This window comes from Callorhinchus milii, unplaced genomic scaffold (assembly GCF_018977255.1).
Source record: "Callorhinchus milii isolate IMCB2004 unplaced genomic scaffold, IMCB_Cmil_1.0 Scaffold26, whole genome shotgun sequence".
Classification (NCBI taxonomy): Eukaryota; Metazoa; Chordata; class Chondrichthyes; order Chimaeriformes; family Callorhinchidae; genus Callorhinchus; species Callorhinchus milii.
Genome location: NW_024704767.1, coordinates 5,699,905 through 5,727,581, shown reverse-complemented (window position 1 = coordinate 5,727,581; position 27,677 = coordinate 5,699,905). Strand labels below are relative to the sequence as shown.

Below are 27,677 nucleotides of genomic sequence, written 5' to 3'. Positions count from 1 at the left end.
AGGTAGGTAGGCAGGAAGTTTTATTATGCCCCGAGCTGTGGAGGGAAACGGGTTTTGCATAGCTCAAATGGCTCTTTCCTGTTCCAGGTTTGCTCGAGTTTATAAGCGCTTGGGATTGACTGTGTGTTTCTCTCTCTCTCTCGCTCTCGCTGTTCACCCCCGCGGTGTTGCTTTGGGCCGGGTGGGTGGCACGCCATTTTCTTTCTTGGTTCCTGTCTCTTGTGAGGAGGAGGAGGAGGAGCAGCAGCTTTGCCGCCGCCTCCCTCCCGACCCACCAACCGCTCCCCTCGATTGCTGCCGTTTTAAAATAAATACAGTCGCCCATGTCACCAGCCATGACCTGGGAGAGAGAGAGAGAGCGAGCGAGTGAGTGAGTGAGTGAGTTGTGCGCAGGCGCGTCAACTGACGCTCAGCTCCGTTTCCACGGTAACGGGTTTAAAAGGGGACAAGAAGCCGCCAGAGGCCGAGGCCGGAGTTGGAGCTGAAGCTGAGCGGAAGCCCAGGACACGGTCTCGGGCTTTTGTTTCGACACCTGGACCTGATTGAGGTATTTTTTGTCGTCGTCGTCCACCACCACCACCACCACCCACCACAGGTATATTTATTTAAAATGCGAGTCAAGAGAGTTTGCGAACCAGAAGTTGATTACAACTTCTGTTGAAGACGTGACCAGTCGCTGTCATCAAATGCAAATAACAATCACTGTTATTAATTCAGTGATGACGGGGTGTGGTGTGGTGTATTGTTGGGGGTGCCATTATTATTATTATATTATTATTTAGATAGGATGTTAAACCAAGGCCCTGTCCGCTTGTTCAAGCGGACGTTGACGGTCTCAATTCAAGAAGCAAAGGGAGTTTTCACCAGCGATCCACCAGATAACATTGGTCATTCACTTTGTGGCTTGTTTGTTGGCATATTGCTGGCACAAATTGGCCGCCGTGTTCACTCGCAGAATACACCGCCCCTCCCGATGTGAAACAACACCCAACGACAACAAAACTGAATTTATATAGCGCCTTTCGGGTCGGGAGGACCTCCCAAGGTACCGAACAACCAAGGGTTTGCACCCGAGCTGGGTGAAAGATGCTATACAGATGTAAGGGATTATTATTTCATGTTAAGTTGCAGGGGGAGAGAAAGTAGTCATTTTTTTTCCCCCTCTCTTCGCAGATTTGAAGATTTTTCTTTGAACTGGGTCTTTGGGAAGTTGACCTGCCGCACCAGTACGTCGTGATGGAAGATTTCTTGGTAGTATGTAAACAGCTCCACAGGCAGCTGTTGGCAGGAGAGAGACCCAGCATCAGCAGTCAGGATCTGGCAAAGTTTCTTAATTTAGATGTGTACATGACAGACCTATCAGATCTATCAACAGACTTTCATTTATCTACTGATCAGAGAAACTGGATTCATGATACTCAGCCCAGTACACCACCATTCATGCCACCGTTGCCTGAAGATAGCCATGGCAAGCAACCTCACGAACCTGCAGTGAGTGTGAATGACAGTAAAAATGAAATTCTGCTGTTTCAAATTACTTTAATTCAGATGATAAACTCTAAAGTGAATTCCCAGACATTGGAAGAAGATATCAGGGAAACCTACACAAAAGCTATAAGAATTCTGTTGGAAGATACAGAAATTATATCTAAACTGGTAAGTGTGAACTCATTGTTAAATATATCATCTCAAATGTTACATATAATAGTTTCTTTGCATTCTTAATGATAAGGAGGATTATCTTTTGAAAAACATTCATCAATTTAATCTGTTCTCATTTTGTAATTAGTTTAAAAGATGCAGCAGGTCAATCAGCATCCAAAACTAACGGACAGGCTTTCATTAACTTTATAGATTGCAAACGCTGATCTGCTCGTTGATATTCTGTAGACTGAAGGGTACCCAATAAAAAGATGAATTAATGTTCCAGAAGTTTGCATTGGAGCAGTATAGGGAAGACTAGATATGTTACGGGAATGTTTCTTCTGTTCTGTGCTAAACATGATTGTGAAACCCTTCTGTCTCATTGTTTTGTCATTTTTAAATGTATTACTATATAAATGCATTGATGTTGTTTTGCATTTATCAGCATTACAATCCAGGACCAATCTTGCTCTGCATTTAATCAGCTTTCCTATTACAATTTATTCATAATTAGACCACAAAGCTTAATATATTATAGGTAGATCATGATTTTTTTTGTTCAAATACTACTTTTCACATTTCTAAGTAAGACTAACAGTCTGTTCTATTTGTAGATTCTTCTGTTCAAACATTCCAATCAGCTGTTGTCTCACGTCGCTATGAAATGTGTTTCATCACTAATTATTTTCCAGCTTTTTACAACAGTAAGTAATAGACACTTTTTCAAACAAATAGTCAGTTTTGTTTCGGAAATTCCCTTATTTCTTATATCTGTGTTGCATAGATTTGATTGCATGAGAAACCTAGCCTGTGAAAGAAAGAACATTGATTATAATGGTAGCTGTTGTATATCCATTTCATAGATGTCTGTGAGACATTGTTCACAAATTGGCTGCTGCCCACAGACACACACAGTCACTTCACTTTTACAGTATATGCTGTGAGACTGCCTTCTGGCATGTAAGGCACTTCACCAAATGTAAGGATTATTATAGCATTAATAAAAATAATTGTATCATTTTATTATTTATACCTGCTCCTGTTAGTGCAAAACATATATACAGAGCTACATGCTATCCATGTTATTTTTTAGTTGGAGTTTTAGCTATTTCAAGTAATTTATTGATACATATCCTTTAGTTGATAGCAGTGTATAAGTGGTTAGCTATGTATAAGTGAATTGTATGACAATACCATTTTCCCTGAATATTTTCATCATAGTTTTATCTATTATATAGTGCAATAATTGTATAAATTAATTTGTATAATACTTCCATGTTTCTAATATCAGACTAAAATTTTTATGTTACTGAATTTTAACAAGAGGTCACTATGGTAAACTGGGAAGAATAATAAACTGGGAGCCAGTTTAACCTGTGGGAACCCTACTTTCTTATCACCTATAAGAGAATTTTTAAATATGCTGTAATAGGGAATGCTTGAAATAATTAAGCACTTGGCATCCTATTGTCCTTTAATTAGCCTATCTACCAAGATTAAATACACTAGAATGTTTTAAAACTATATTATAAAACTATCAACCATATATCTAAAAAGGTAATGGCTTTCATTATTCAATGCTTTGCAGAATTCCACTGCCAATTATACATCCAATCTCAATGAAAAATTGAGACTTTTCTAAACTTTATTTCAGTATCAGATACAGAATTGAGAGTGTCAGAAACCCAGTGACAAGTGAATTAGCAAATGAGGAGAGATTCAACACATTTCAAATTCAATCCGTTTAAAATAAATAAATTATGATTGTTTAATATTCCATATCAAAACCCACATTCCTACTATGAAGGTGCGATTAAGCTTTCATAGTTTCAGAATCTAATTCCATGAGCACAGGCTCTGGGGACTTCAGTACCCTTTTTAGTTAGCATGAAATATTGTTAAGGTTTAATATTCAAATGTTTTATTGTATACATGTCTTATTTTAGGATTTATCCAGTGATATCTGGTTTAAGACATGCATTCAGACTTTGTCAGAGGACCCTCGGAACACCCAATCAGCAAAATGTCTGGAAATTGTTGCAGCTGTATTGAAAGGTGTTTTAGAGGGAAAATTTCCAAACAAGACAGGTTAGTGATTTTTTTCATTAATTAACTGTAATCAATCTTTTTAGATGTCAGAATCATTGATGTTCAGAATATTTTGTCTGATGTGGTAGGTAGATTATGATGGGAGTCTCGGTGAGTGTTAGATTGAAATTGTTACAGGTTTTCACTATAGTTTGTGTGACATATTTATTATTGGTGATGTGTGTATTATGGGTTGTGGATGAAGGTTCAATTCTGGAAAATAACTTCAAAACCTTGGTATTAACTGCAAACAGTTGGTAAGATAATACCTGCTTTCTGCCGAGCTGGATTATTAATTTTTAGACAGTAGTTCGATGCAACAGTTTGGCCTCAATTTTCTAGAATATTCCAAAATTCCACTGCCAAATACTTACCAATCTCATATGTAATGTAATATTTTAAATATACAATTCTCCACTTTTGCAGTGATTATAATGAAACTCCTTTCCCCACTGGATGCAATATTTGATGGTTTGAACACCTTCATGTTTTCTTCAAATTTTATTGACTCCAGAAGAAACAATGCTGCAGAAAGCATTGGGAGTGACTTTGATCCTACAAATAATCTGCTAGCCATCATAGATGTACTTGAAGTTTTCATTGCCATCAGAATCCAGCTGAAACTAGATTGTTCTTGTCTGAGGACTTTATACTTGCGGACCGCATGCATGTTGGACTTCATCAATTCCTCTGCTCATTACTTTGTTAAAAAGAAGTTGCTTTTGGTGATCAAACAGTGTATTCTTTGCCAGTTTGGTGAAAACTTTGCCGAGAGGTCTTCATGTGTGCTACCCCAGCAACACACAAATTTTCAAAGTGACCTGTTGGCTGTATCTAATACCGTTTTGCAAGTTTTGGTATCCAATTGGTTGGAACAGGTTCCTGTCAGTCCCAAGGCCTGTTTGTTTGGTGGCAATGAGATACTTGGCGATGAGGATTCAAATTGTGGGCCAGACCTGGTGATGCTGAGGACTGTGAGTCTCATTGTGGTGAAAGCTTTGGAAATCAAAGTGCAGAACTGGTCATTTGAAGGTGAAAATAAAGGTAACTAGAATCCATCTAAAGATTTAGCAATGATTGAAAATGACATTTATAATATATGAATTGTTTTTATAATTTAGGCTTGTGAGAAATGTGCAGGATAACGTGAAATGATTATTGATGGAATCCTTTGAACATTTAAGTTCAGTGGTTAGAGCACTCGCCTCGCAAGAGAGAGACCTGAGTTCTATTTCCGGCAGGGTGAAATGTTGGGCAAGTTTCTTTACTCCACACGCCTCTGTTTACCTAGCAGTAAGTAGGAACCCAGTTATTAGTTGATTGGTGGATTGCTTTTCCGGGGATAATAATCCTTCAAAAAAATAAACAATAATAATATTGAATGTTTCATATTGTTTTACATAGGTAACTTTTTAAATCGAGAAATGTACATACATTTGATGACGTTGATCAGAAAGGATGCAAATTTATTCTTGAATAATTCCCCTTAACCACCTTCATTCTCTACTGCAATCTTTCCTCATGGCTTCCTCTTTACACCTGAGTTTATTCTATTTCAGGCATTCCCAAATAGTGGCTAGTAAGCGAGTCCAGCACATAAAGGCATTTAATCCAGATTTCACACATTCCAGCAGTCAGTGTCATCTGTGTCCTAGTAGAGACAGCTGTCATACTGACAAACTGGAAGTTGCACTTAACACAATATATGTAGCTTGCAACTAACATAAATCAGACCCCAATGTTTTGGGAACGCTAAGCAAACCACAATGAAATTCTTTCTGTGTTTCTCTCAGAGGATCTGAATGTTCAGCTGCAGACTTGTATACATCAGCTGATGATGTTCATAAGAACACACCTCAAGTCTCCTGCACATTCCAAACGTCTCATTCACTCTTGTGCCTGGGTGTCCCTGGTTTTCCTGGAGCAGGATGATGATATGGTAGAAGCAGCCAGGGCATTATTGAACATCTATATACACTCTGTCAGGTTGGTAGTTCTTGTTTGATCCTATGACTGTTGTTGCTTTATATATGATTAAAGGTCCAGAAATGTGTTTGTAGTTACAAGGATCTCTGTCAAAAATGATCTAAAGTTAATTTATTATTGGGCCAGTTCATTTTGAGAGTTTTAATTTAGCATTTTACTGTAGGTTTCCACGCAGTTTATTAGTGTTATGTAATCATATTTACACAATTTGATTGATACTGAAACGTAATTTTAAAAAATTGTGACAACTCAATGAAACATGAATGTATTTCTTCTAATTTTCACTCCTTCCTCCCCTGAAGACTATAATTCAATAGTCTCTGGTACTTTGCCTGAGTGGCTATTTTTCATCTGAGAACATAGACCATGACAGTTGACAAGTTATTTGGCTGTGGAAAGCATTACTATCAAGGTTTGTTCCAGATTCTCACCAGACATGTGCATAGTAATGCTTCCCAGCAGGAGGCATTCTTGCAAATCCTGAGCTAACTGTGCTCTTACCTATCCCAACCCGACTCCCACGCCGGGAGTGCTGTGATCCATTGCAGTATGTCCTAACTGAAATTAATTTACTCAGCTCAGAATAGGGACTGACCATGTGCATTCTGGAGGAAGTGACGGCAACTACACTTCCAGCGCATAGCTTATTTGTGCACAAATAGTGAAAGCAGCAACCTGACAATTCAGAATACGCCCCTTTTTTGGACTTTGTTTGAATGTGGGGTGAGGAGGGGGAATATGAATTTATGGACTTAGACCACTGTGTTATAGCAGTGTTGCCCTGTATGTACATTTTCACAGAATTTATAACTGTTTTATTTTTTGTTGCAGATTTTTTGATGCCTACCATGGCGAAAGGGGAGTCAACTCTCTTAATGCACATGAGAGTTGTTTCAATCCACATTGCATTTTCCTGTTGCTTTTAAACAATTTGACATTTGATCATTGTGTGCTTCTTGACTTCCTGATTTCCGCTGAGACCTGCTTTTTGGAGTACTTTGTCCGATACCTAAGGCTTCTTCGAGAGGAATGGCAATGTTTCCTTTGCATTTGCCGTCAATTTGATGAAGCTGAACTAATTTGTCCAGCTGTAGCTAATGAAGACAGTAAACATAGTGATGGAGAAAAACAAGAAAGAACTATCGCTGGCACTGAAGGCAGTAAGGGATATCCATGGGAACATGTGCCACAGGCAGTTCTCAACCTCTCAGCATGTCACATTTTAACACCTGAGGAAGAACAAAGAAAGGACAAAGATACTGCAGACAGTAGCAAATGTGGAATTTTGATAAATAGTAGTAAGTTCTGCCTGGGTGGCCAGTCTCAAGGTCTAGTAGATTATGCAAACTCTGAAGATTCTGACTCTGAATCAGTAGAAGTGCCGGAGTTTAATATTTACAGCCAGGAAGCCAATCCAATTAATAATAGTAAGATAACTAAACTAGCTAGTGTCAATACAATAAAAGATTCAGAAAAAAATAATTGTAATCTTGATACAAGAGATCCTGGAAATTTAAGTTTGGATTATTGTGATGAAAAGGATACAAATATGTGTGCATCCTCGGGGACAGTGTTTAACAAATCAGTTACATGTTTGATTGAATTGAAGAAAACCATTGCCAGGTTACAGGGAAGAAATCTTTTTCCTTATAATGCAATAGCATTGCTAAGACTGCTGTTTCAAATTGAAACACTTAGTGCCACTACACTACATGAATAAATCTGAATAATTGTGTCAATAGTGGAACTGTTGGCTCCATAATCATATGACTCACTAAAAGGATCCCGTGTTAATTTTTTCCCTCTTTGTTAATGTGAGTTTTTACTTCTACTAATAATATTTTATTAATAATAATGATAATAATCCCTCAAGAAAAAAAACAATAACAAATTGGTCACTTATTGACAGTTTGTGGGACACTGCTGTGCGCAATTGGCTGCCGTGTTTCACCCACAAATATACAGTCAATTAACTTAACAGTATATTCTGTGAAGTGCTTGGAGGCGTCTAGAAGATGTGAAAAGCGCCATATCCAATGCGAAGATAACAATAATAATAAACTCGGTTTCATTCTGTATTCTTTTGATTTGCAATACCTACTTGTAAATAAAAGTAAAATGAGAACCATCGCTGTGGAAACGCCATTTGATTGAGTTAAGTGAATCTGTGCCAAAATGAATGGACTTTGGGAAATCTTTGTTTAATGGTTATCAGCATATAATGTGGTAAAGAAAAGCTAACATTTTAATTTAACTATCAAGAGTTGTAATAAGACAGGAATAGCAGTGTGTCTGCTATTTTCACTGAACCAAATTAGGAATAATCAATATACTTGATCAGAATGGATGAAAGCAAATACTAAATCTTTTTATTCAAATGAAAAGCATAATAATAATAATCCTTGCATTTGTTATAGTGCTTTTCACGTCTTCTAGATGTCTCAAAGAGCTTGATGTTCCATCACACATGTCTCAACCCCTTTCCCATGCTTTCCAGAGATCAATAGACAGTATGGCTCTCTATGAGGCTATAAAATTAATTAATTAATCAATTGCACCATATTGGAGGATCTACCTTTGCCCCAACAGTTCAGAATTTGGTATTTAGGAAGGGAGGGTTCCCTGCATTATGGAAGATATCTGCATTACTCATATCATGATAATTACCAGTTCCGTCTCTCCTCCCACCGCTCATTAGAGCGGACATTTCTTAAAATGAAACCAGCTAATCCTTACATTGCGGGGATGGGTGATATTTTATACAGTATTTTGCAACAGTTGTACAACCATTAATGTCCAGCTGGTGGCACTATTTTTACTATTTGCAACAGTGTAACCAGCAGAGTATAAATTGTACTGTAGCCTTGATCCATAATTACCAACCAAACCCAAAATTGTCATGGAAACATTTTAAATATTCAACTTGGGTTTGGGGGTAGCATCCTCTGAGGTAGAGTATTTCCACAAATTAATATAGTACTACTTTTTAAGATTGTGGAAGGAAAGCTAGATAATTATACCTGTGTTCCTAGTTTATGTAACATACCTGGAATTGTAGGGACTTAATCCAGGGTGTATTGGTTGACTCGTTGCTCATCATAACAGTGTATGCATAAATATATCAGTACAAGAAACTACAACATATCGATAAAGGAACTAGACAAGTTCCTGTGACCGAAAAGTATTCAGGGCTATTACATTTAGAGATAGATTTATCAAGGAAATCTTGTAGAAAATTGGATGGATAAGTTCAAGTCTTGTTTGAACATTTTTTATGTTACTTATTTCCTCCTTTTTTGTCTAGATATTGCCAGGTTTTGATTTACCCTAGGCATTAAGAAATACAGTGCAACTATTTGATAGGCTGCTGGGAAGTACGTGAGAGCAAAACTTTGACAATTGTTCTTCCATCTTGCAGATTGCTGCTTGGCATCTCTGTAGAGCACATTTGAGCTCAGCGTTTATGACTTATTTATCTTGCATACTACCACAAACTGCAGCCCTAGCTTCAGTGACACAACTGTAAATGAAACAAGGTGTAATTTTTGCCTTCAGATATAATAATAAACCTTGCATTTGATATAACACCTTATCACGTCTTCAAGATGTCTCAAAGCACTTCACAGAATATACTGCAAAGTGAATTTGACTGAGTGTGGGCAAAATTTACACTTACAGCCGCCTTGCAAAACTAATAATGTTTTCTGCTCCTGCAGGAAACAGTGCGCAGAGAGCCTGCCTCGCCGACCGTATGCAGTATGTTTTTCTGGTCAGGCTGAGATGTAAACTCACTTCCACAAATGGAATTCCTGGCTTGTGCATCAAAGCACCTGAGCAGTTAATTTCTCCTTGTTATCAAAGCTTTTAATTCTACCCTGTGATGTAAACAGTGAAGGGACCAAGCACCAGATTCTGCAGAGTTCCTCAGAACAATACCTGTTTGAAACAGTTCTGTATAAAGGTAGCCAGGCTAGCTCATCACCAGTCAATGTGGGGGCAGGGAGTCATCCCACTCAGCTCTTATTATCCCTGCAAGCCAAAGACCAAACGGGTTGGGTAATTCTAGGTGGGCAAGAAAGCTCGCCAGACAGTGGTTTCAATGGCAAGCTATGCAGTTATAGCTGGTTGGACTCCAGCAGTTAACCCAACGCACATTCTAGGTCCCCAAGCCTTGGCTCTTGCCATCCTGCCCCTTATACTTTACGGGACTAGATAAGCACAATGCGTCCCTCCACGGAGAGATCAGCAATTCATTCCAACAAATATCTCTGGAGTTTTCATGTGGGATGCATGGAACTCTTGTTTGGATACTCTTTTTAAGCATGATGGTGGGTTTTCGCATGTACCAGACACCTGGATAATCCTCCAAAAAACAAATGTAAAGAGGACATTACAATTGTCGGGGAAAACTCCATTACCAGCCAGCGCTGCACTGCCACAAATAACCTATCACTCCTTCCCATTTGCAAAACCTGGCTCTACCACTGGAGCACTACATTATTATTTACCTGAATTTGTTTAAATAGTTAAAAGCTACCAATCCAGTTCTGTTTTCTCTGTTAAAATGTGAAACTCATTTGATTTAGGGTGGGGCCAACATGCTGGAAAGTAGGAAATGCAGTATTGCTTAAGTCCTTCTTGCAAAAAAANCTTGCCAGATAGACCCTGAACAAGGAAATCATCACCAATTGTTTCCACAAATGATTATTTTAGTAAATATTTCACCAATTGTGGAATTTAGCAGATCAACAAATAGCAAAGGGAACACAAAATTACTGGACAAGTTCTACAAATCTGTCACTGGAATTCTTAAAGCTAAGGTTACTAAGAAACTTTCACACAGAAGGTTGTTCAAGCATGGAATGTTTTGTCACACGTAACTATTGGGATTGCAGCCCTTAAAGAAGAGGAGGATAGTAAGATCAATATCCGGAAAAACAACATATAGAAGCAATTAAAAGATGAAATAATAAGTTAGAAATACGAAGGAGCAGGTAATGGGTCAGCAATGGATAGTGAAACGTTGCAAAGGTCTTGCACAGCTCTTGTTTCAATACAGATGGGAGCTTGGTTTAACGTCTTATCTGAAGGATGGCAACTCTTTAGGAGTCCTGTAGCTCAGTGGTTAGTCCATTCACCTTGCATGCAAGAGACCTGAGTTTGATTCCTGGCAGGCGAAACCTTGGGCAAGTTTCCTTACTCCCCATGCCTGACAACAATCTTTCAACACAAAAAAAATAATAATTTGGTCATTCAATCCACGACTGTTTGTGGGACACTGCTGTGTGCATTGGCTGCCGTGTTTCACCAACACAATATACAGTCAATTCACTTTACGGTATATTCTGTGAAGCGCTTTAAGATGTCAGATGACATGAAAAGCGCTATATCAAATGCAAGGATTATTATTTTATTATAACCTCAGCAATGCAATGTTCCCCAGCCCTGAATCGCAAACGTCACCCTATGAGCTCCTACTATTATTATTAGAAGAAGTAAAAGAAGCAATATTACAGTACGGTACCCCAACTGTTGCCAATAAGGGGACGGGAGATCCCACTGTATGTGAGTTTAGGCTATCGTTTGACCTGTGACCATACAGAACCAGCCCTGTTTGATGTGCCCATAACTGTACCATCTTTTGCTCCCAGCTGCTTTCATTACTTAAGGCATTGACTACTATTTTGCTTAAGCAGGACGAGTTATTGTCAGTGTGCTACACTGAAGCATTTTGAGACATGTTCCAATGTGAAAAGCGCCATATCAAATGTCAGAATTATTATTATTATATCCAATGACATCACACATCTCATGCATATGTGTCTCCTATAATAAAGAACCAGATCATCACCAAATATTGGCAGTGAGTCCTGAAAAACAAGGAGTGAAGTAATGCTATTCTTGGCAGCAAAGACCATCTTGTTGCCACAGGTCAGGTTTGTGTGGGTACTACCAGGGTTCTGCACATGTTCTTGATGAATTTAGTTAGTTATAGAACTACATTTTAATTTTAAACAGTAAGCTTCTTAAAAAAATAAAGACGTTACAGGACTTTTTTTAAAAAATTCTTGAACAAGCAATACAGATTAGCTTTAATTGTTTTGAAGTTTATTTTAATTTGCATATCTAAATGGATTTAAGCAGTCGGTGCACTGACTTGAGCTTTTGTGAGGCAATACGCCCTTAAGGTGTAGTTAAGCATACTATCAGGTTAGTCAGTGCAGGAGCATTAACTGAGGGTGTGACCTTAGGATTTTCAACGAACCTCACTGACTGTGTGTGTGCACATGTACCGTAGTAGAAACTTACAAGATAACTAGTGTTTGAATCATTAATCCCTCGTGTTGCTTCTGCCATCCCTCAGTTTGTGTGTTTCACAGTAGAGAAGTAAAGGTAAGTTGAAATTCTCCTTTATTTCCTGTGCTTTTTTTAAAAAATCTAGATTTGCCTTAAGTAAACCTCTGCTGTGTGTCTGCTTGTCGGGTTGTCTAGGCCTTCGAAGCAAACTGCAAGTTATCACAGTAAAGTTGAAGTAGTTACAGAGATTTATAGATGACTCTGCTGTTCAAGTGAAGAAACGTCTCAGTTTACCCTGCAGTGCTTTCACTTAATTTACACATATTCAGTATGGATAAGATAGTTCCACTTTTGTGTGATACCAAGATTGCTTTCGTTTCGGATCAACACAGTACATATAACATCATACTACCAATGTTAAGAAGTCAGAGTGATTTATTAAAGAAAACTTTGATGCAGATCATGAGGTGGTAGAAGAGGAAATCCTTGCTACAGCAGCATGAAGTGTGGCGTTTTCTGTTTCTTGAATTAGCAGCCAGGAATGCAGTTGACATAAAATATCTTGCCAAACCAGTCATAAAGTTGGAGAGTGGGGTGTGCTAACAGTGGACCTTAGAATGAAAGCTGGAATAACCGAGTAATTTTATAGCTCTACTTCTACTAGTCTTTTTTTAAAAAAAAGTTTATGTAACTTTTATCTGATTAAGGCCAAGAAAAAACTGGGAATAGTTTACCTTGAAGAAATTTGTGTCAGTTGGCAGGTGTACTGTTTTTTCCCTGGAATCCTAATCTGTGCCAGCACACCTCATTACCAGTTACACCTTTGTTTTACATGAGGCAATGCATGTCTCCCCTGATGATTCAGTGAATTTATTCCATTAGTACCCGAACTGACAGGGGAATGTTCCCAGGTTTGATTTCCTTAAAATCAGAACGAAACAATTTGAGGGTGAAATCAGATGTTACTTTTCGCACAGAAGATTGTGGAAGTGTGACATTCACCACCACAAAAGGTTGTTCCTTCTGGTCAATTTATTATATTTAAGTGAGAGGTGGATGGATATTTGGAAGGCACGACAATCAAAGGTTATGGTGAAAGGGGAGGGAAATAGTATTAAGTTACAGATCAGCAATGATCAAATAAAATGATGGAACAAGCTCAACTATTTGAATGCTCAACTCCTGTTCCTATCTTATATTATCTGTGGGGAGTGAGTTGATCTCGGTTGGAATGGCAATCGAGGTGCTACAGTCCCTATTGATTCCTAGCCATTGACCAAATAGATTGACTGTAGGTTCATATGTGAATGATCACGGATGATTTGGAAAAGGGAAAAAAGTAGTTTAATCATCCTCAAGAGAAGGAGAGGAAATTGGCAGTGAAAATCTTAAGATGAATTTTGCAATAATATATGCTATACTTATCTTGCAAATTCTTTATAAAACTGCATGCAAATAGCAGTCTAGGATATGTAATGTGATTGACTGTTTTTCTAAAAAAATTCTTAAGGATGATGTAAAGCAAATTTAACTCATCATTTTCTCTCCTTGCTTTACTATTCAGAGTCAGGCTTTGCCACTGTTAAGCGCTCTGAGATGCTATCTGTGTGGAGGGCGCTATATAAGTGCAAGTTGCTGTTTGTTATTTGAAGGTTTATTACTTGTTCTGAGGTGCGCTTTCACAGATGCTACTTCAACCAAGTATCCAGTTTTCATCTGGTGACTATGTAGGACTGGGATGGGACGATGAATTCAAATGAGCCTTGGCCTTCTTCATCCAAACCTCTCTTGTGTTCTTACTTCCAGCAAGAACTTATTGGTTATTCTAGTCAATTGATCACTATGTGGCAGCAACTCTGATTTTTGTCTTCCTGAATTCAGGCCGATTATATTGCCCTATTGAGATGGTGTCAGTATTGCCTTGGGTGGAAAAGGGAAAAAGTAATGGAAAAAGGAAAAAGGTCAGCATTTATGGTCTGAGTGGCTCAATACCACACGATGAATCACGTTCATTCATTGATAAAGTTTGAATACACTTTGATAATCGTGGATAGCTCCCCTGAGCGTAAACATTTTAGGAGTGTTTAGAAACGCTATTCTTCTTTTGAAAAAAGCTTTTCCTTCAATGATTCACTTTTGTGCAGTTTGTTCCTGGTCTCCCAGTAAAGTAAAGCACTGACAGGCTTTTTGTTGTCGCTCCTTTGTACGGATTAGAATAACTGTGCTGGATTTGTTTAATACAATAACTTGAATTATAATTCTATGCATTATTACTGGTGCTTTCATTCATCAGTGGACTATCCAAATGTTGCCCTGAGGTACAGTAGATTTTTACAATGGTGAGGAAGATGAGGACTTTACTGTGACTAATCTGTTCACAAAGTGACTTGATGGAAGCTGCTCCCAACACTGCCTTTTGCTCAATATGTTGCATCTGTCTCTTGTCCCGTTTATCAACCAACATCATTTGAACTTAGAAGAAATGCTGAGCCATAATTATCCCCCCCCCATTTCATACATACTTTGCGTCACATTCTGTGTGCTCCCAACTGTATTTATATCAACATGCGTATGTTTATATCAGTGAGGTTTGCACAGTCACTTGAAAGGATTTTAATCACTCAGCCAAATGGCACATTTCAGTACAATCGCGAGGAGAGAACGCTATGTTTTGTGGAGAACATTGAGCTGAACCCAGGATGGTACTGGGGAATTCTATAAATTGTTGAACGGGGAGGGTTTTATGCTTCGTTTGGGCATGGGTTGTCAGTTGGGATATATTTTCACTGTTTCATACAATGTTTGAAATCTGATATGTCATATGGAGGATGATCTTAATAGAAATGTTTCCTAGATACTGGCTTCAAGTATCTGTTTAATATTTCACTTAGTATCCCAGCCTTATTCTTTAACAGAAGGGCCATTTTATTTGCTTTGGCTCACAATCAGTTGAGTTTTAATTATTCCATCAAAGTTCAAACTAATGTGCATTTAGAACTGCTATTATCTGTATACAGTAAAACTAACTGAGTGTGGTAGATATGTCCATAAATTGAAAGTTGTGTAAAAAGCTTTAGTTTACCTTTTGCCCTATATGTAACCAGAGTTTTATTTGCTATTTTTATCCCATTAGGATGTTGCAGTCAGTGAGTGATTGGTTTTGGTGGGATCATCTCTGGCTACCTCGAAATCTAACATGGACAGATCTTGAAGATCAGGATGGCTACGTCTATGCCAAAGTCTCTCAGTTATACATCACTCTGCCCTTTGCTGTTGTTTTTATCATAGTTAGATATTTCTTTGAAAGGTAAAGTACAGCATTTCAATAAATTGTTTGTTATGATGACCGTAATAAATAGAAGGTTGAATTGGGGGAATATGCATATTCATTAGTTTAAGTGCTTTGAAGAAGGGAAGGAAAAGACTTGGTGCAATGAATAACCAAGACAAAATAAGGAGATGCAATGTTTCTTGTTGCAACCAGTTATACTGCAACATGTCCAATATTTAATTCCAAATGTTTATTGTAGATGAGTCAGGACTAAAATATAGTAAAATACACTAAAATATCTTTATTTGCGAAGAAACATTTGGCAGTGGATAATTGTGAAACAATTTAACAAATGACTGACTTTGTATATGGATTGTAAGAACAATGATAATTATCCTTAGTTAATGTGAATAGTTTAGATGAGTTATGTTTTCCTTGATTTCCCTCTTTTAGCATTGTGTGACTGGAACACATCTCATAGGTTTAAATTTCTACAAATGATCAATCTGAGCTATTAACAGCTGAGTTTAGTTATGAATCAAATAACTGGTACATTAACTGTTTGATTCCATAGTTTCCTTTGTTTTGTGAGATGTAGTTTTCCCCAGATATGCAAACTGTTGCTTAGCCCATGAAACTCACTGTTATAATGCAAAAGATCATTCTCCGTTCTTAGTAAACCTTCCTCTTCGACCATGCTTATGGGCACCTCCCTCCCCCCCGGCTCGGAGTCAGACTCTGCCACTGTTAAGCATTCTGAGACCCTACCTTGCATGGAGGGTGCTATGTAAGCCCAAGTTGTTGTGTTGTTAATATTAATGTACATTCTTCATGGATGTACTTGCACATAGCAGCCTCTAAGTAAGCTAATGAGAACAATTCCATCTGAATTCTGTAAGTTCTTTGCTTTGAACCTTTGTCAGGGCGTTCACTGATTTGTTTTATGTTCCCAGATTGATAGCTACACCTTTTGCCAGAGTTCTCGGTCTTAAGGACAAAGTGCGTCTGAAGGTGGTGCATAATGCCATTTTAGAAAAGTTTTTTACATCAATCACTAAACATCCAACCCAGGTATGTTTCTGTATCCAGCTGATCTGTAAAAACAAATGATCACTTTACATAATCCAGATCCGATTGTTACATTTGAGATTAGACTGAGATCTAATGTATTCTACCCAAACTGATGGGAAGGGCTAATTGTGATTTCATCTTGTGAGTATTGAAACTTTTTAATTTGACGTACTTGAGAAACGGCCTGTTGACATTTCTGAAGGTTGAACAAAGCACTCCTGAGCAATTTTACACTCCTTATCACACTTTGCAAGCTATTTTTCTATTGGTGCTCGGGTGTTGCCAGCTTTATCACCCTTCCCACCATCTGCTGATATGAACTAATGTTGTAAAACTCAAACTTCAATACTGCCTTCATGATCTGTATAAGCTCAATATCTGTATGACTAACAACCGTGATGGATCTATCTCCTGGCTTCATTGGCATATCAGTCAGGGAAACTTGGAGGACATAAATCTTTCCTGCAACCTGACACTATCAGTTGAATTTGTTTTTAAAGTTTGCACGCTTTAGTTGGCTGTGTAAACCTATTGATTCAATAGTGTACTTTGTTTTTTCGCAAACAAAATACAAGACATGGATGAATGGGGGTGGGGGGGAGAATGGTTCCTGAGTAACCAATCTGAGGTTCAATTCAAATTTTTGTTTAGAGTTTAATAAATCTTAAATCGACTTCATTTCTCTTTTGAAAATGACTTGTAGAAAGGGCCCACTTTGCCCTATCGCAAAACTACAGATAAAAGCTTAAGTCAACAGTTGCAGTGCCCTGGATTGTAAATGTTTTCGGGTGTGTATGTTTGACTAATGTTAATGAATCATGATGTAACTCGGAGATGCAAAGTTCTATGTATCCAATGCACCTTTAGGGAGTTCATACAGTTCAGTCAGTCCTACTAAATAGTCCCCTCAATGCCTCAGGAGTGAACACTGGCCAAATCAATGCTGAGTTCTATTTGTCCTAAATGACTCCATCCTTTCATTTTTATTTGTTTTCCGAAGCCCTATTTATGGGAGACTTTGCATGAATCCTGATGGTAGTACCATATCGCCTTGATCCAAACATAACAATAATTGACCAGCTGGGCCCATTCATCCTCTTGTTCTCCGACAAAACAATGGCAGCTGTGATTGGAGTACATGTCATTTCTTGTAGATTTCAGCTTTATCAACACAGTAACAAATGGAACCTAGAACAAAGGCTTCCAGAAAGTAGGCTGTGTATTGGGGAGGTTCTTAGTTATTTCGGAAATAAAATTAGGTGTAAGGGACAGTTAACTCTTACTGATCTTAAGAGGCTATGTGTTAGTTCTGACATTCTACAGTTTCCATGTTAACCATGACATTCTACATCTGTATTTTCTGCTACATTTTTGCTTCTATTTGAAATTATTTCTACAACTTTTTTCAGTTGGCGGAGGAGAGAAATTTACATTTAATGAATTTTTTTTGGAAATTATGGAGAATTCCTTGCACTAGAATATTTATTTTTATTAAACTTCAGCTCCTACGCTCCTCATACCTTTATCATGTATGGTACTTTGGAGTGCTACTTTGGCAGCTGGAACAATCGTAATGACATTGCTATTTATTGGCAATGCTTGTATTGCATATGACTTTCATGCATGATCAATGTGGTTCATGAGCATTTGATATGTGCATGATATTAATTATCATTAAACCTTAATAAGGTTATGCTACCATTAACCCTGGTTTCCCAGCCATGATTCTTACCACATGTTTTCCACTTGCTTGCATGCCCTTCAGAGGAAACAGCTGTGCTGGCAGTTTTCAGCTCTTCAGGAAACTGATGATCTTGGGGCTTTTATTTTCACTCGGGGTTGTTTTTTTTCTTGCTTCAAGCCACTGGCAGCTCTGTCTTTCTTCAGGCAAATGAGCCTGTTGTTCGGAATAGTTACCGATTAGGAAGGGAAATATACCTTATATTTGAAATTTCTCTCATTTAAAGAACCATTTCAGAGTGAAGCTTAAAAACTGATTTCTGCAGTATGTGAGGTGTTCTATTCCTCATGTGGCCAGCAGGTAAGGTATCCCCATAGAGGATGAAGTAAACTCCCTCCCTTCTATAACTGTACTTAAGCAAAAGGACACGGCATTGAGCTTTAACCTGTTTTTCACTACCTTCCAAGAAAAAAAGTTTTATTGTAAAAATAATTCGAAAACTCAATCAGTTAGTGAGAGCACAAATGATCCAAATCATTCAGTTCAGTATGATTATCTTCAAGAGGTGTGCTGTCTCGTGAATTTCTCTTCTGTGACCATTTTACTGAGTCAAAACCACATGCACAAGGCGCCACGGTTTTAAAATGTTTTATTAGTTGGAGCAATGTTGAATAAGCATTTCATCAAATGAGTATGCTCACTGCGGTGATTCTACTTAACATCACTGGTTCAATTTGTTTCCACAAAATCGGTGTTAATCTTTTTGATATTGATCAACTCATTTATGTTGACAAAGCATCTCAGTTGAAAATTTTAAAAGCTAAGTTCTTGGCGGTCCATTAAGGATTTAACATTTTTTTCAATAGTGAATGAGTTTCTTGGTTCTTTAATAATAAGAATCAACTGGTAACTTGGCACCATGGTTGTTTTCTGTTACCAGTAGGAGGTTGGTAATCCGCATCTCTCTTTATTCGGGAACAGCAAGGAATGGATGGCATGAGCCGTCTTCTCCCAGCAAACTTCAGCCCTGCTTCCGAGACAAGCTCTGGCATTGACACACAGACAATCCAGGGAGGCAGATGTTGAAGGCAGATGTAGGCAGATGTCAGCAAATTCAAGAGGAAATTAGATAGCTATTGGCGAAAAAATTGGTTTATTTACTTTGGCACAGGCAGAACAGTTTGCAATGGTTTCTTCTGGTGATGTATATTACTATGTACTTGCCTGTCAGTCTCCTTATCCTACATTATGAAAACTGCTTTGAGACAACTCAAATAAAAAAAAACTCCTTTGAGACAAATCTTGTGAAATCACAAGGAATGCATTACAAAGCTAGCAGTTTGCTCATTACAACTGTTTTTAAAACATTGCAAACGGATGAATTTTCCTTCACCCAAATTCACATCAAAACCTGTAAATTTATATATTTTTAAGAGAACATTACAAGGGATCCAAAGTGAAATATATTTTGTACAGTGATAAATATAGTTTGATAATATTGATTCATGTTTTGGCAAGCAGGATAATGTTGGTTGTGTTCTCTGTTGTGTTACAGCCACAGATAGAAGGATTAGCCAAAAAAAACAGCTGTACCCTACGTCAAGTGGAGAGGTGGTTTCGAAGGAGACGCAATCAAGACCGACCAAGTTTGTTGAAGAAATTCCGAGAAGCTTCGTAAGTTTCAAATTTTATCATTTTGGGTGTGATCATTGTAAACGTAGTAAAGTTTTTTTTTAAAACAACCAGCGTTACGCTATAGTTGAAAGACATATGATCTGTTCAGATTAAAATGCTTTTGAGAGATCAGAATGAAATCTGGACAAAGAAACTGTATTGAGACTGTCCACATAAAAATAAATAACTCCAATTTCTCAATTGATGAATACAATTCTTGTGATTGTAATCCATGGCGATCTAGAATATTTCTGATTCTCACACCCTGATTTGCACTGAGTTAGTTGATCTATGTGGTTGGTACTGCTTGCAATTCTTGCTCTCAACAAAAAGTTTTTATATACTGTACTAGGAGTTGGAAAAAACACACCGATATATATTCGCACATTCTGAGACTTTTGTCCTGTGACATAGGTTGCTAATCTATGACTAACTGTAAAAGATGGAGGGTAAGGTCTGATGATTTCTGTTTACAAGAGTGTAGAGGGAATGGCTCTTATCAGAAATGAAGTCACAAAAATGCATACTACAAATCTGTACTTTGGACTTACTTGAACCAAGTAGCATTTGCTCATGATTTAGTAAGAGCAAAATAAATATCCTGTAAAACCCACATAGACCCTTTATCAAGAATAACCATGGAGGAAAATTAGTTTCCTTTTCCCATTCTCCCTTATTACTACTATTATTAAAGCAAATTGACTGTATATTTTGTGGGCACAAAATATTTCAATAAATAAATGCATTCTTGTGCTCTGGCTCTCCCTCCCTCAGTCAGCCACTGCCCTGGTTTAAATCACAAAGATCACGTTTATTTTTTTTTCAATCAGTGACTGACTTTGTCAGTTTTATTTAGTTAGTGTTCTACCTGCTGGTGAAACAAAATGCTTCTGAATAACTTGTCATTTATTTGCATGGTCAAATTCAGTTAAACAACCTTTGCTGTTTACCTGTCTTCACGTTATTCTGGATGAGTACTTTTAACATATCTTTTAAACTGTTTTCCTTTCAGTTGGCGATTTGTATTTTACCTCCTGGCATTTAGTGGTGGCATTGCAGTTCTAATCGATGTAAGTACCTTGTGCTTTATTACACCCATCCTATGATTTGCCAAACAACCGGCATTTATTGGTGAACCTAATTTAATACAAAAATTAATATTGAGTAAAGTTTAATTTGATGCATTATTTCATCAGTGTTTTTAAAACTCTTATTTTCCATGTCAATACAATTGTGTTGGCACAACCTCAAATACACTTAAACAAAGCAACTGAAACCCATTTAGATTTGTAAATGGCAAATCCTACATTGTACATCCATGTGTCAGGCTTACTCTTTTCTAACTTCCCTCCTCCACCCCCCCCCCTCCACCCCCAGACCCCCCACCCCACCAGATCGGTGAAGAAGGCATTTTTCTTTTAGCTCAATAATAGTTAAACATGTCTCTCTTTCAACTTTCTTGAATTCAGAAACAACTGAGCAATCAAGCGATTGATGCCAACTGTTTCAGAGACCACACAACCATTACTGTAAACTTGTCACTCTGCGTAAGCAATCCTGTTAGAACACATCAGAGGCCATGCAAACCATTCAGCAGAATATCTTGAAGTGTCTACATTGAGTCAGATCTTGAACAGATATTTAGTGATTATGCTGGAATTGGGGCCTAGCAATTTCTCTTTTTTAAAAAAAAGCAACGGCACCTTGCCTGTTAATGTGGGATTGGTTAATGGTCTAGTTCTAGTTTATGCAACTGACCAGGCAAATATTTGAAAGATTGGGAGCTGTAAGAGAACATCTTCATGGCATATAGCTCATTTGACCACGTCTAATTGGATGTTAAAAATCCTTGTTTGCTTGGTCTTTTGCGAAACTGCTGAATTGTGCTTTGCTTTGGTTTATAAGCCTCCAAAGTAGCTTATCGACACATCGGGTTATTGGAACATTAGAATTTTTGCTTTCTTAGAGCAAGAGTTCTAATCATCAAAGGAAATGTTTGCTAGAGCACAATTAGCATAAATATTTGGCTTTATTTGGGAGTCGGCATTCTTAACCATTGAATATAATTTCACACAATAAAGGTAAGACCCTAAACTGAATAAATTCAGGGTAATCTCTCTGCAGTAACCTAATTTTCCACAATCCTGACACTGTACAATCAAGATTAAATGGCAAACTTGGAATTTTTTTTTCCATGACTTCATTAAGTCCCTTGGCAACCAATGATTTTTTTTAACCTCAAGTTTTAACTCTTCCTCCTTCTACTGGAGGTATGTATGTTGGTTGTAAATTCATTGCCCAAATGATCTTTACCCGCGATGAGTGTTGAAGGGCTCTACGCCTGCAGGGTAGTGGGGTGGCGTAGGGTTATCACAGCTGATATCAATTAAATTCTCACCTAATGCCCACAAATAAGCATGCCATACCCCTACCATCTGGGCAGTCTGGATAGTGACCAAAGAGTAAGTTGTCTGGTTCCCTCTCTGCAGTTGAAGGGTACTGAGGCTAATTGTAGCACCCAGCTGCAACATGCTCAATACATGTCATCAAGGCACTTTACGAAAACGTTGAAGTGCTCTGAGACACTCAAATATTATAGGCACTATAATCAAATCCAAGGATTATTATTAAACTGTGCCCATTTCCTTTAATTCATTTGGTGATGCAATGATGTAAATTGACAATTCTGTATGCTCTTAATCTATTGCAGAAGCCGTGGTTTTATGACACATCAGAAGTGTGGGTTGGATATCCCAAACAGGTGAGTTCTGTTAGCACGAAACAAACTGTTGATTCTTGTCCACTTTGTATTGTAACTATAGTTGTCATTTTGGTTCACCGCCACTCTTTTCGTAAAGTGAGCAAGTGGGAGCTTCCCTGCTGTTAGTCATTTGGACCTTAAGTAAAGATATTGGCGGCAGAGAGAGCTGGGATTATAGGACAAGCCTTAATTCTTTCCACTGAGTAGGCTGTGCTGACTGATGTTTGGAACGTGTAGTAAACAATCTGTTAAAAGTGGTGTGAGGCATTAAATAACCACTTAGTTAACGTTTAACATGCAGTTAACATGATCATTAGTGGATGCAATAAACAATTAGAGCTCAAAGGAGTGGAAACACAATGAAAAAGGCTGTAATGTTGAAGTTTTTTTTCCTTTTGTTAATCTAATAGAGGGCAGACCCACTACAATACATCCCAGTTGAGCTCAGGTTCCCTTACAGAGTGCGTCTGAATGCAATCCACCCGACTAACAGTGTTGACTAGCACAGCTTCGAGAGGTTTTCAAAAAAAGAATAATTTCTGGGATGTTGCTTCCTGCAATGTTGTGTACACTCGATATGTCCAGGAAGCACCACTGATATCACTTCATAGGGAAATGATGACAGCAGCACTTCCCATGCACTTGTACAGGAAGTGGCATCAGCAGTGACCTTAACACAGAGGTTGACCTCCCTCCCCACCCCCTTCATTGAACCTTTACCTCTGAAAAATTGAATTTAGATGACCATATTTGTAGCCTTGTATTATAGGGCAATGGTACCAAGGCTTCACGAATGCTTTTCTTGTCAACCCACTGCATAAGTCTTCAATTCCCATCCCTCCCCTCTTTTGCTCTCTGATTTTTCTCCGGAGTTCACCAGTGGGCCGCCACTGAGCGTCTCGGTGGCTTTGCTGACACTTGGCTGACTTTCATTTGTTTTACATCTGCGCGGGGAGAACCAGATGAATTAAATCTACCCCAAAAATCATTGAAACATGGGTCAACTCATTTTGAGAACTCCGGGTTTGTCTCTGGGAAATGGTCTTCATGTTTTTGAAAAAAAAAGACTCCTGGAACCAATTTCATACAATGGGTCCAGGAAATTGCACGAAGCTTGACTGTGCTTCATTGAAATAGCAGGATTTGGTGATGTACAGTGTCAGTTGGATACAAAAAANGATTAATGTTCAATGTCCTGCCACTAATTGTGTGCAGCCCTAATGCATTTCGAATATGTATGAAACTGCAGAATATTATTGACTCGTGAGCATCTCTTTGTTCTTTCTGCAGACTTTATTGCCTTCGCAGTATTGGTACTACATCATTGAGTTGAGTTTTTACTGGTCACTCGTGTTCAGTATTGCATCCGATGTAAAGAGGAAGGTAAGCATAAAGTGGTAATGTTCTCTTCAGTGTCATCGCTTACCTGTGTAAATGTACTATGCGGTCACGGTACATGGTAATTGCAACTCCATGCTTTTGAAGAACTTGCATATTTGTGTAGGACTTGATTTCTTGAGGGTTGACTGAGCTAAAGTCATTCCTTCAGACGGATATAGGGTTGGAGATTAAAGGTGTTTACTGAGCACTGCAAGTGGGAAGCTTGTGGTGCCTTGACTTGTTTTTTGAGCAGTCGGCATTGGTACTTCCCTGATTGCTGATTCGTCATTTTTCTCTTTCTTTCCCCCCACTACTGGATTTAAAATGCAGAATTGACTGCCCATCTCACTACTGGGGGAGAGAGAGCAAGTACTATAAAGATCACTGTAGTCCTAGCTGCACATTGTTACGTACAATCCAGGATTGTTCTTGCCTTGAGCACTTCTGGGCTGAGAGTTTGAAGGTTGTTGGAAGCATCCTAGCCTTCTTAATTAGCTACAAACTGTTTATTTGTTAACAAATGTTTAATTACAATTCTTGCCCCTTGAGGGTAGTGATGGTCTGTAGCTACCATATTGTTGAAATTAAATTGCTCAGGAGCTGAAAATTTCGGGGCATTGTAAAATGCAGTGACGTTTGGCTGAATTAGAATTGCAAACCTCAAAACATCCAGTTCAATCAAAGCAGCAAGCTGTTCATGAGTCTATTTCACTTCCCCCGCCGCCTCCTTATATAACATAGCTGGCTCAAAGGTAATAAAGTTCAGTCAGATTAAGATTTAATTTTATTCCAAAATAATTTTTAAAAACTTCTTCACAGTTGCATTGCACGGGCCTAGATAATTGCACATGAGTGCCAAAATTTCACAACAGAAGTTTATATGAAGAAGACTCTTCAGCTCTTTGGTCTCATCCTTCCAGAATGCCAACCTTGCAATTTCAAGGTCATTCCTAAATGATTCAGGTCTCCTGGTCTCTAACCCCTCTTTTAGCAACCTATACTATCTGTTGATTACTCTCTGAATAAAGAGAGACTTCCTATGTCTATCCTAAATTTTCCCAGACTTGAGAACTCTGATCACTCTCTGACCATGAAATTATTGTGCAGGGTTTCCTATCTCCAGCCCATGTATCCTTTTGCAATGTCCTCTCTGAGATGTTTCTTTTTGAGACTGATGAGCTCTAGCCTATCACCATTCCTCATGTCCCTGTGAAAGTGTTCAATCTTTCTATATAATAGAAAAATGGCTGATTTCTGGAGGTCTTCAAGTCACAGCTGATGCCACTTTTTTTCTTCATTAAGTGGCATTTGTATTGCTCACACATAGCACACAGGAAGTGGTGGTGATGACTTCATAACCCAGAAGTCAGCCTTATTTATAGTGAAGGAAGCCAGCCAGCCTAGGATGGAAGCTAACCGTGGGTCCGTAGGGTAACGGCAATTCCTTCTTATAACCCTGTATGATGGGGTTGCCTTGTACTGAGGAAAATAATATTCAAGGGTATGGGATCAGAGTAATTGGCTCCAGTGGGGGAACAGGCATCAACACAACAGACCAATATTCCTTCTCTGCCAAATTTTCTATAATTCTATACCATTGTGATGTTAATAACAAAATTATTTAATTGTTTAGGACTTTCGGGAGCAAATCATTCATCATTTAGCAACCATCATCCTCATAAGCTTCTCGTGGTGTGCCAATTATATTCGTGTGGGAACTCTGGTTATGGCTGTACATGATGCGTCTGATATCCTATTGGAAGTAGGTGAATTTATGTATATTTTAGCACTTGCTTTTGGCTCAATTTCTTGCTTGTCAATGGGACAATATCAAAAAATGCAGGGTTTCTTAGAAAAGAACATTAGTCGAAGCAAATCTATTTAAATCTATTGCTGTTTAAATTGGTCATCCACTTTACGGCTGTTTGTGGGACAGTGCTGTGCATGTCAACCTACACAATATAGTCACTACACTTTGAGGTGTCTGCCCAGTGTTGAAAGTGCCAGATCAAATGTATGGATTTATGGATTTAAAAAAAAAAAAAAAAAAATTCCCCCTGGCTTCAGGTATTTTGAAATTGAATTTGCATCTAAACATCAACAATATCAATGCAACTATTTTGTTCCGTCACTTATCAAAATTTAAATTCTTACAATGCCAATTTTAATTTTGGAAAGTGATACATTTATAATCTTTGTCCCTCTTTCACAGTCTGCCAAGATGTTGAATTATGCTGGTTGGAAATCTATGTGTAACTCAATCTTCATAGTCTTTGCTCTGGTATTTATAATCACTAGACTTGTCATCTTCCCCTTTTGGTGAGTACCAGTATTTCCTTGACTATTTTTAAACATCAATGAAAACCTTAGTTATCAATCTTCAACCCATGTCAGCAAAATCTGAGCAATAGTTCCACAGATCTGGGAATCAGCATACTGTTACTGTGTAGACTGCAATCTTCATAGTTGAAGTTGTCAATTAATGTGCGCATTAGTCTGTAGCATTTGTTCATTTGTTTCCTGAAATCCATGATCTTTTCTATTTTTCAATGTACATTAGAGTTTGCAAGGTAACTGGTCATGCTTTATTTACAAATATTCCATACCAAAGTTATTCAGGGATTTGAAATTCTATACAATATGGTTCATTTTGCAGGTCAATCATTGCATAATTATTACAAATTGTTCTAAGTCACTTTTTCCCTACATGATTACATGCCAGGTCTTTATATTCAGTAAAAGCAGACCAGTACAAAGCCTGCATAGGGAATACCAGAAATTATTAACGTTATAACTTTCTTGTAAAGTTAAATCGCAAACAGATTAGGTCATACACAATTTTTAAAATTCCATATGGCCAATGCCTTGAGTTTGACCTAACAAATTTGCTTTAAAGAATGTAAGGAATAAGCAGAATTAAGAATTGCTGCTATCAGTGGAACTGATTTACTATAAATACCTTCCAACACTTTTTTGATCAAAAAGCAAATTACCAAATTTCTTTGAAAGCAACCTAAGTTCTCTGATTCTTAAACAAAACTATTTAAGCTTCACTTATTAGGTCAAGCACCATTAATTCAGTTATGTTAAACTGATTAGTTAATTTGGTTTTGCAATGGCATACTTTTTCAGATTTTATTGATATGATAGTCAAAAGCTTTAGATGTCTAATTTTAATTGTTCCCAAGTAATTGATCCTTGTTTCTGATTTATTAAATGCCATAAACCTTAACAAGCTTGATATAAAATTTTCCTCTTGTACATTAAGGTTTATTATGCATGTTGTGCAAACCATTTGTAGGTAGATGAATTCCAGTCTATCAGTGAAAATAATGCATGACCTTAGTAAATATACGATTTTAATAGGGAGTTGGGATAATGAGTTAGCATTAAGAGATTGCAGAATCCACACATAAATTGACAGATGGTTATCCCAATTATTTATGTACCTCTATAGGCGCTCATGGTCTGTAAAAAGATCCATAACCACAATATGTCAATTACTCACAATTATTACATGATTGGATTAGGAAATCCCATTAAGTCCTATATGAAAAATTCAACAATGTTGGCAATTAGATGTGTGATAGCTGTCATTTAACAAATATTTGATGCAAAATTTTCCAAATGATTAAATAATTACAACAATGATCACCATAAAGAAATTATCATTAAAAACAAAACTTTCCTTCCTCTTTTTCTCCCCCACCCCCCTATTCCAAATTCAATCTATCACTCTGTATTCCAACCTTCTTCACCAAGGTATGTTGTTCTGGCCGTTTTTGCTCAATTTCAAGATTCTCACTCTAACTTTTGAATATCTC

The 27,677-nt window shown here is 37.8% G+C and overlaps 2 protein-coding genes across 3 annotated transcripts in view; both read left to right on the top strand.

Annotated features, from left to right (window-relative positions):
* The first annotated feature begins 435 nt into the window (after nt 1-435).
* Nucleotides 436-7,589, top strand: lins1 (lines homolog 1). The gene is made up of 7 exons (XM_007907313.2): nt 436-595; nt 1,174-1,656; nt 2,259-2,348; nt 3,591-3,732; nt 4,159-4,776; nt 5,526-5,718; nt 6,550-7,589. The coding sequence occupies exons 2-7, from the start codon at nt 1,237-1,239 to the stop codon at nt 7,436-7,438; spliced, it is 2,352 nt and encodes a 783-aa protein (XP_007905504.1). The 5' UTR covers nt 436-595; nt 1,174-1,236; the 3' UTR covers nt 7,439-7,589.
* Nucleotides 7,590-11,901: 4,312 nt separating this feature from the next.
* The window catches only part of cers3a (ceramide synthase 3a), a 30,546-nt gene continuing 14,770 nt past the window's right edge, over nt 11,902-27,677 (top strand). The window contains exons 1-10 of one of the 2 annotated variants that reach the window (XM_007907292.2): nt 11,902-12,111; nt 13,897-13,976; nt 15,149-15,322; nt 16,240-16,357; nt 19,594-19,712; nt 20,725-20,782; nt 22,423-22,473; nt 23,764-23,856; nt 25,487-25,615; nt 26,066-26,172. In XM_007907292.2, coding sequence (XP_007905483.1) covers nt 13,960-13,976; nt 15,149-15,322; nt 16,240-16,357; nt 19,594-19,712; nt 20,725-20,782; nt 22,423-22,473; nt 23,764-23,856; nt 25,487-25,615; nt 26,066-26,172 — 866 coding nt within the window. In that variant the 5' untranslated portion in view covers nt 11,902-12,111; nt 13,897-13,959. The remainder of the gene's footprint in view (nt 12,112-13,896; nt 13,977-15,148; nt 15,323-16,239; nt 16,358-19,593; nt 19,713-20,724; nt 20,783-22,422; nt 22,474-23,763; nt 23,857-25,486; nt 25,616-26,065; nt 26,173-27,677) is intronic. The other variant, XM_007907300.2, reaches the window with a different exon arrangement.

Excerpts from the sequence above, each read along its gene's own strand:
- lins1 (XM_007907313.2), top strand. The coding sequence starts at position 1,237 with ATGGAAGATTTCTTGGTAGTATGTAAACAGCTCCACAGGCAGCTGTTG. Across the intron at positions 1,657-2,258 it reads CAGAAATTATATCTAAACTG|ATTCTTCTGTTCAAACATTC; the intron begins GTAAGTGTGAAC and ends TTCTATTTGTAG. Across the intron at positions 4,777-5,525 it reads ATTTGAAGGTGAAAATAAAG|AGGATCTGAATGTTCAGCTG; the intron begins GTAACTAGAATC and ends TGTTTCTCTCAG.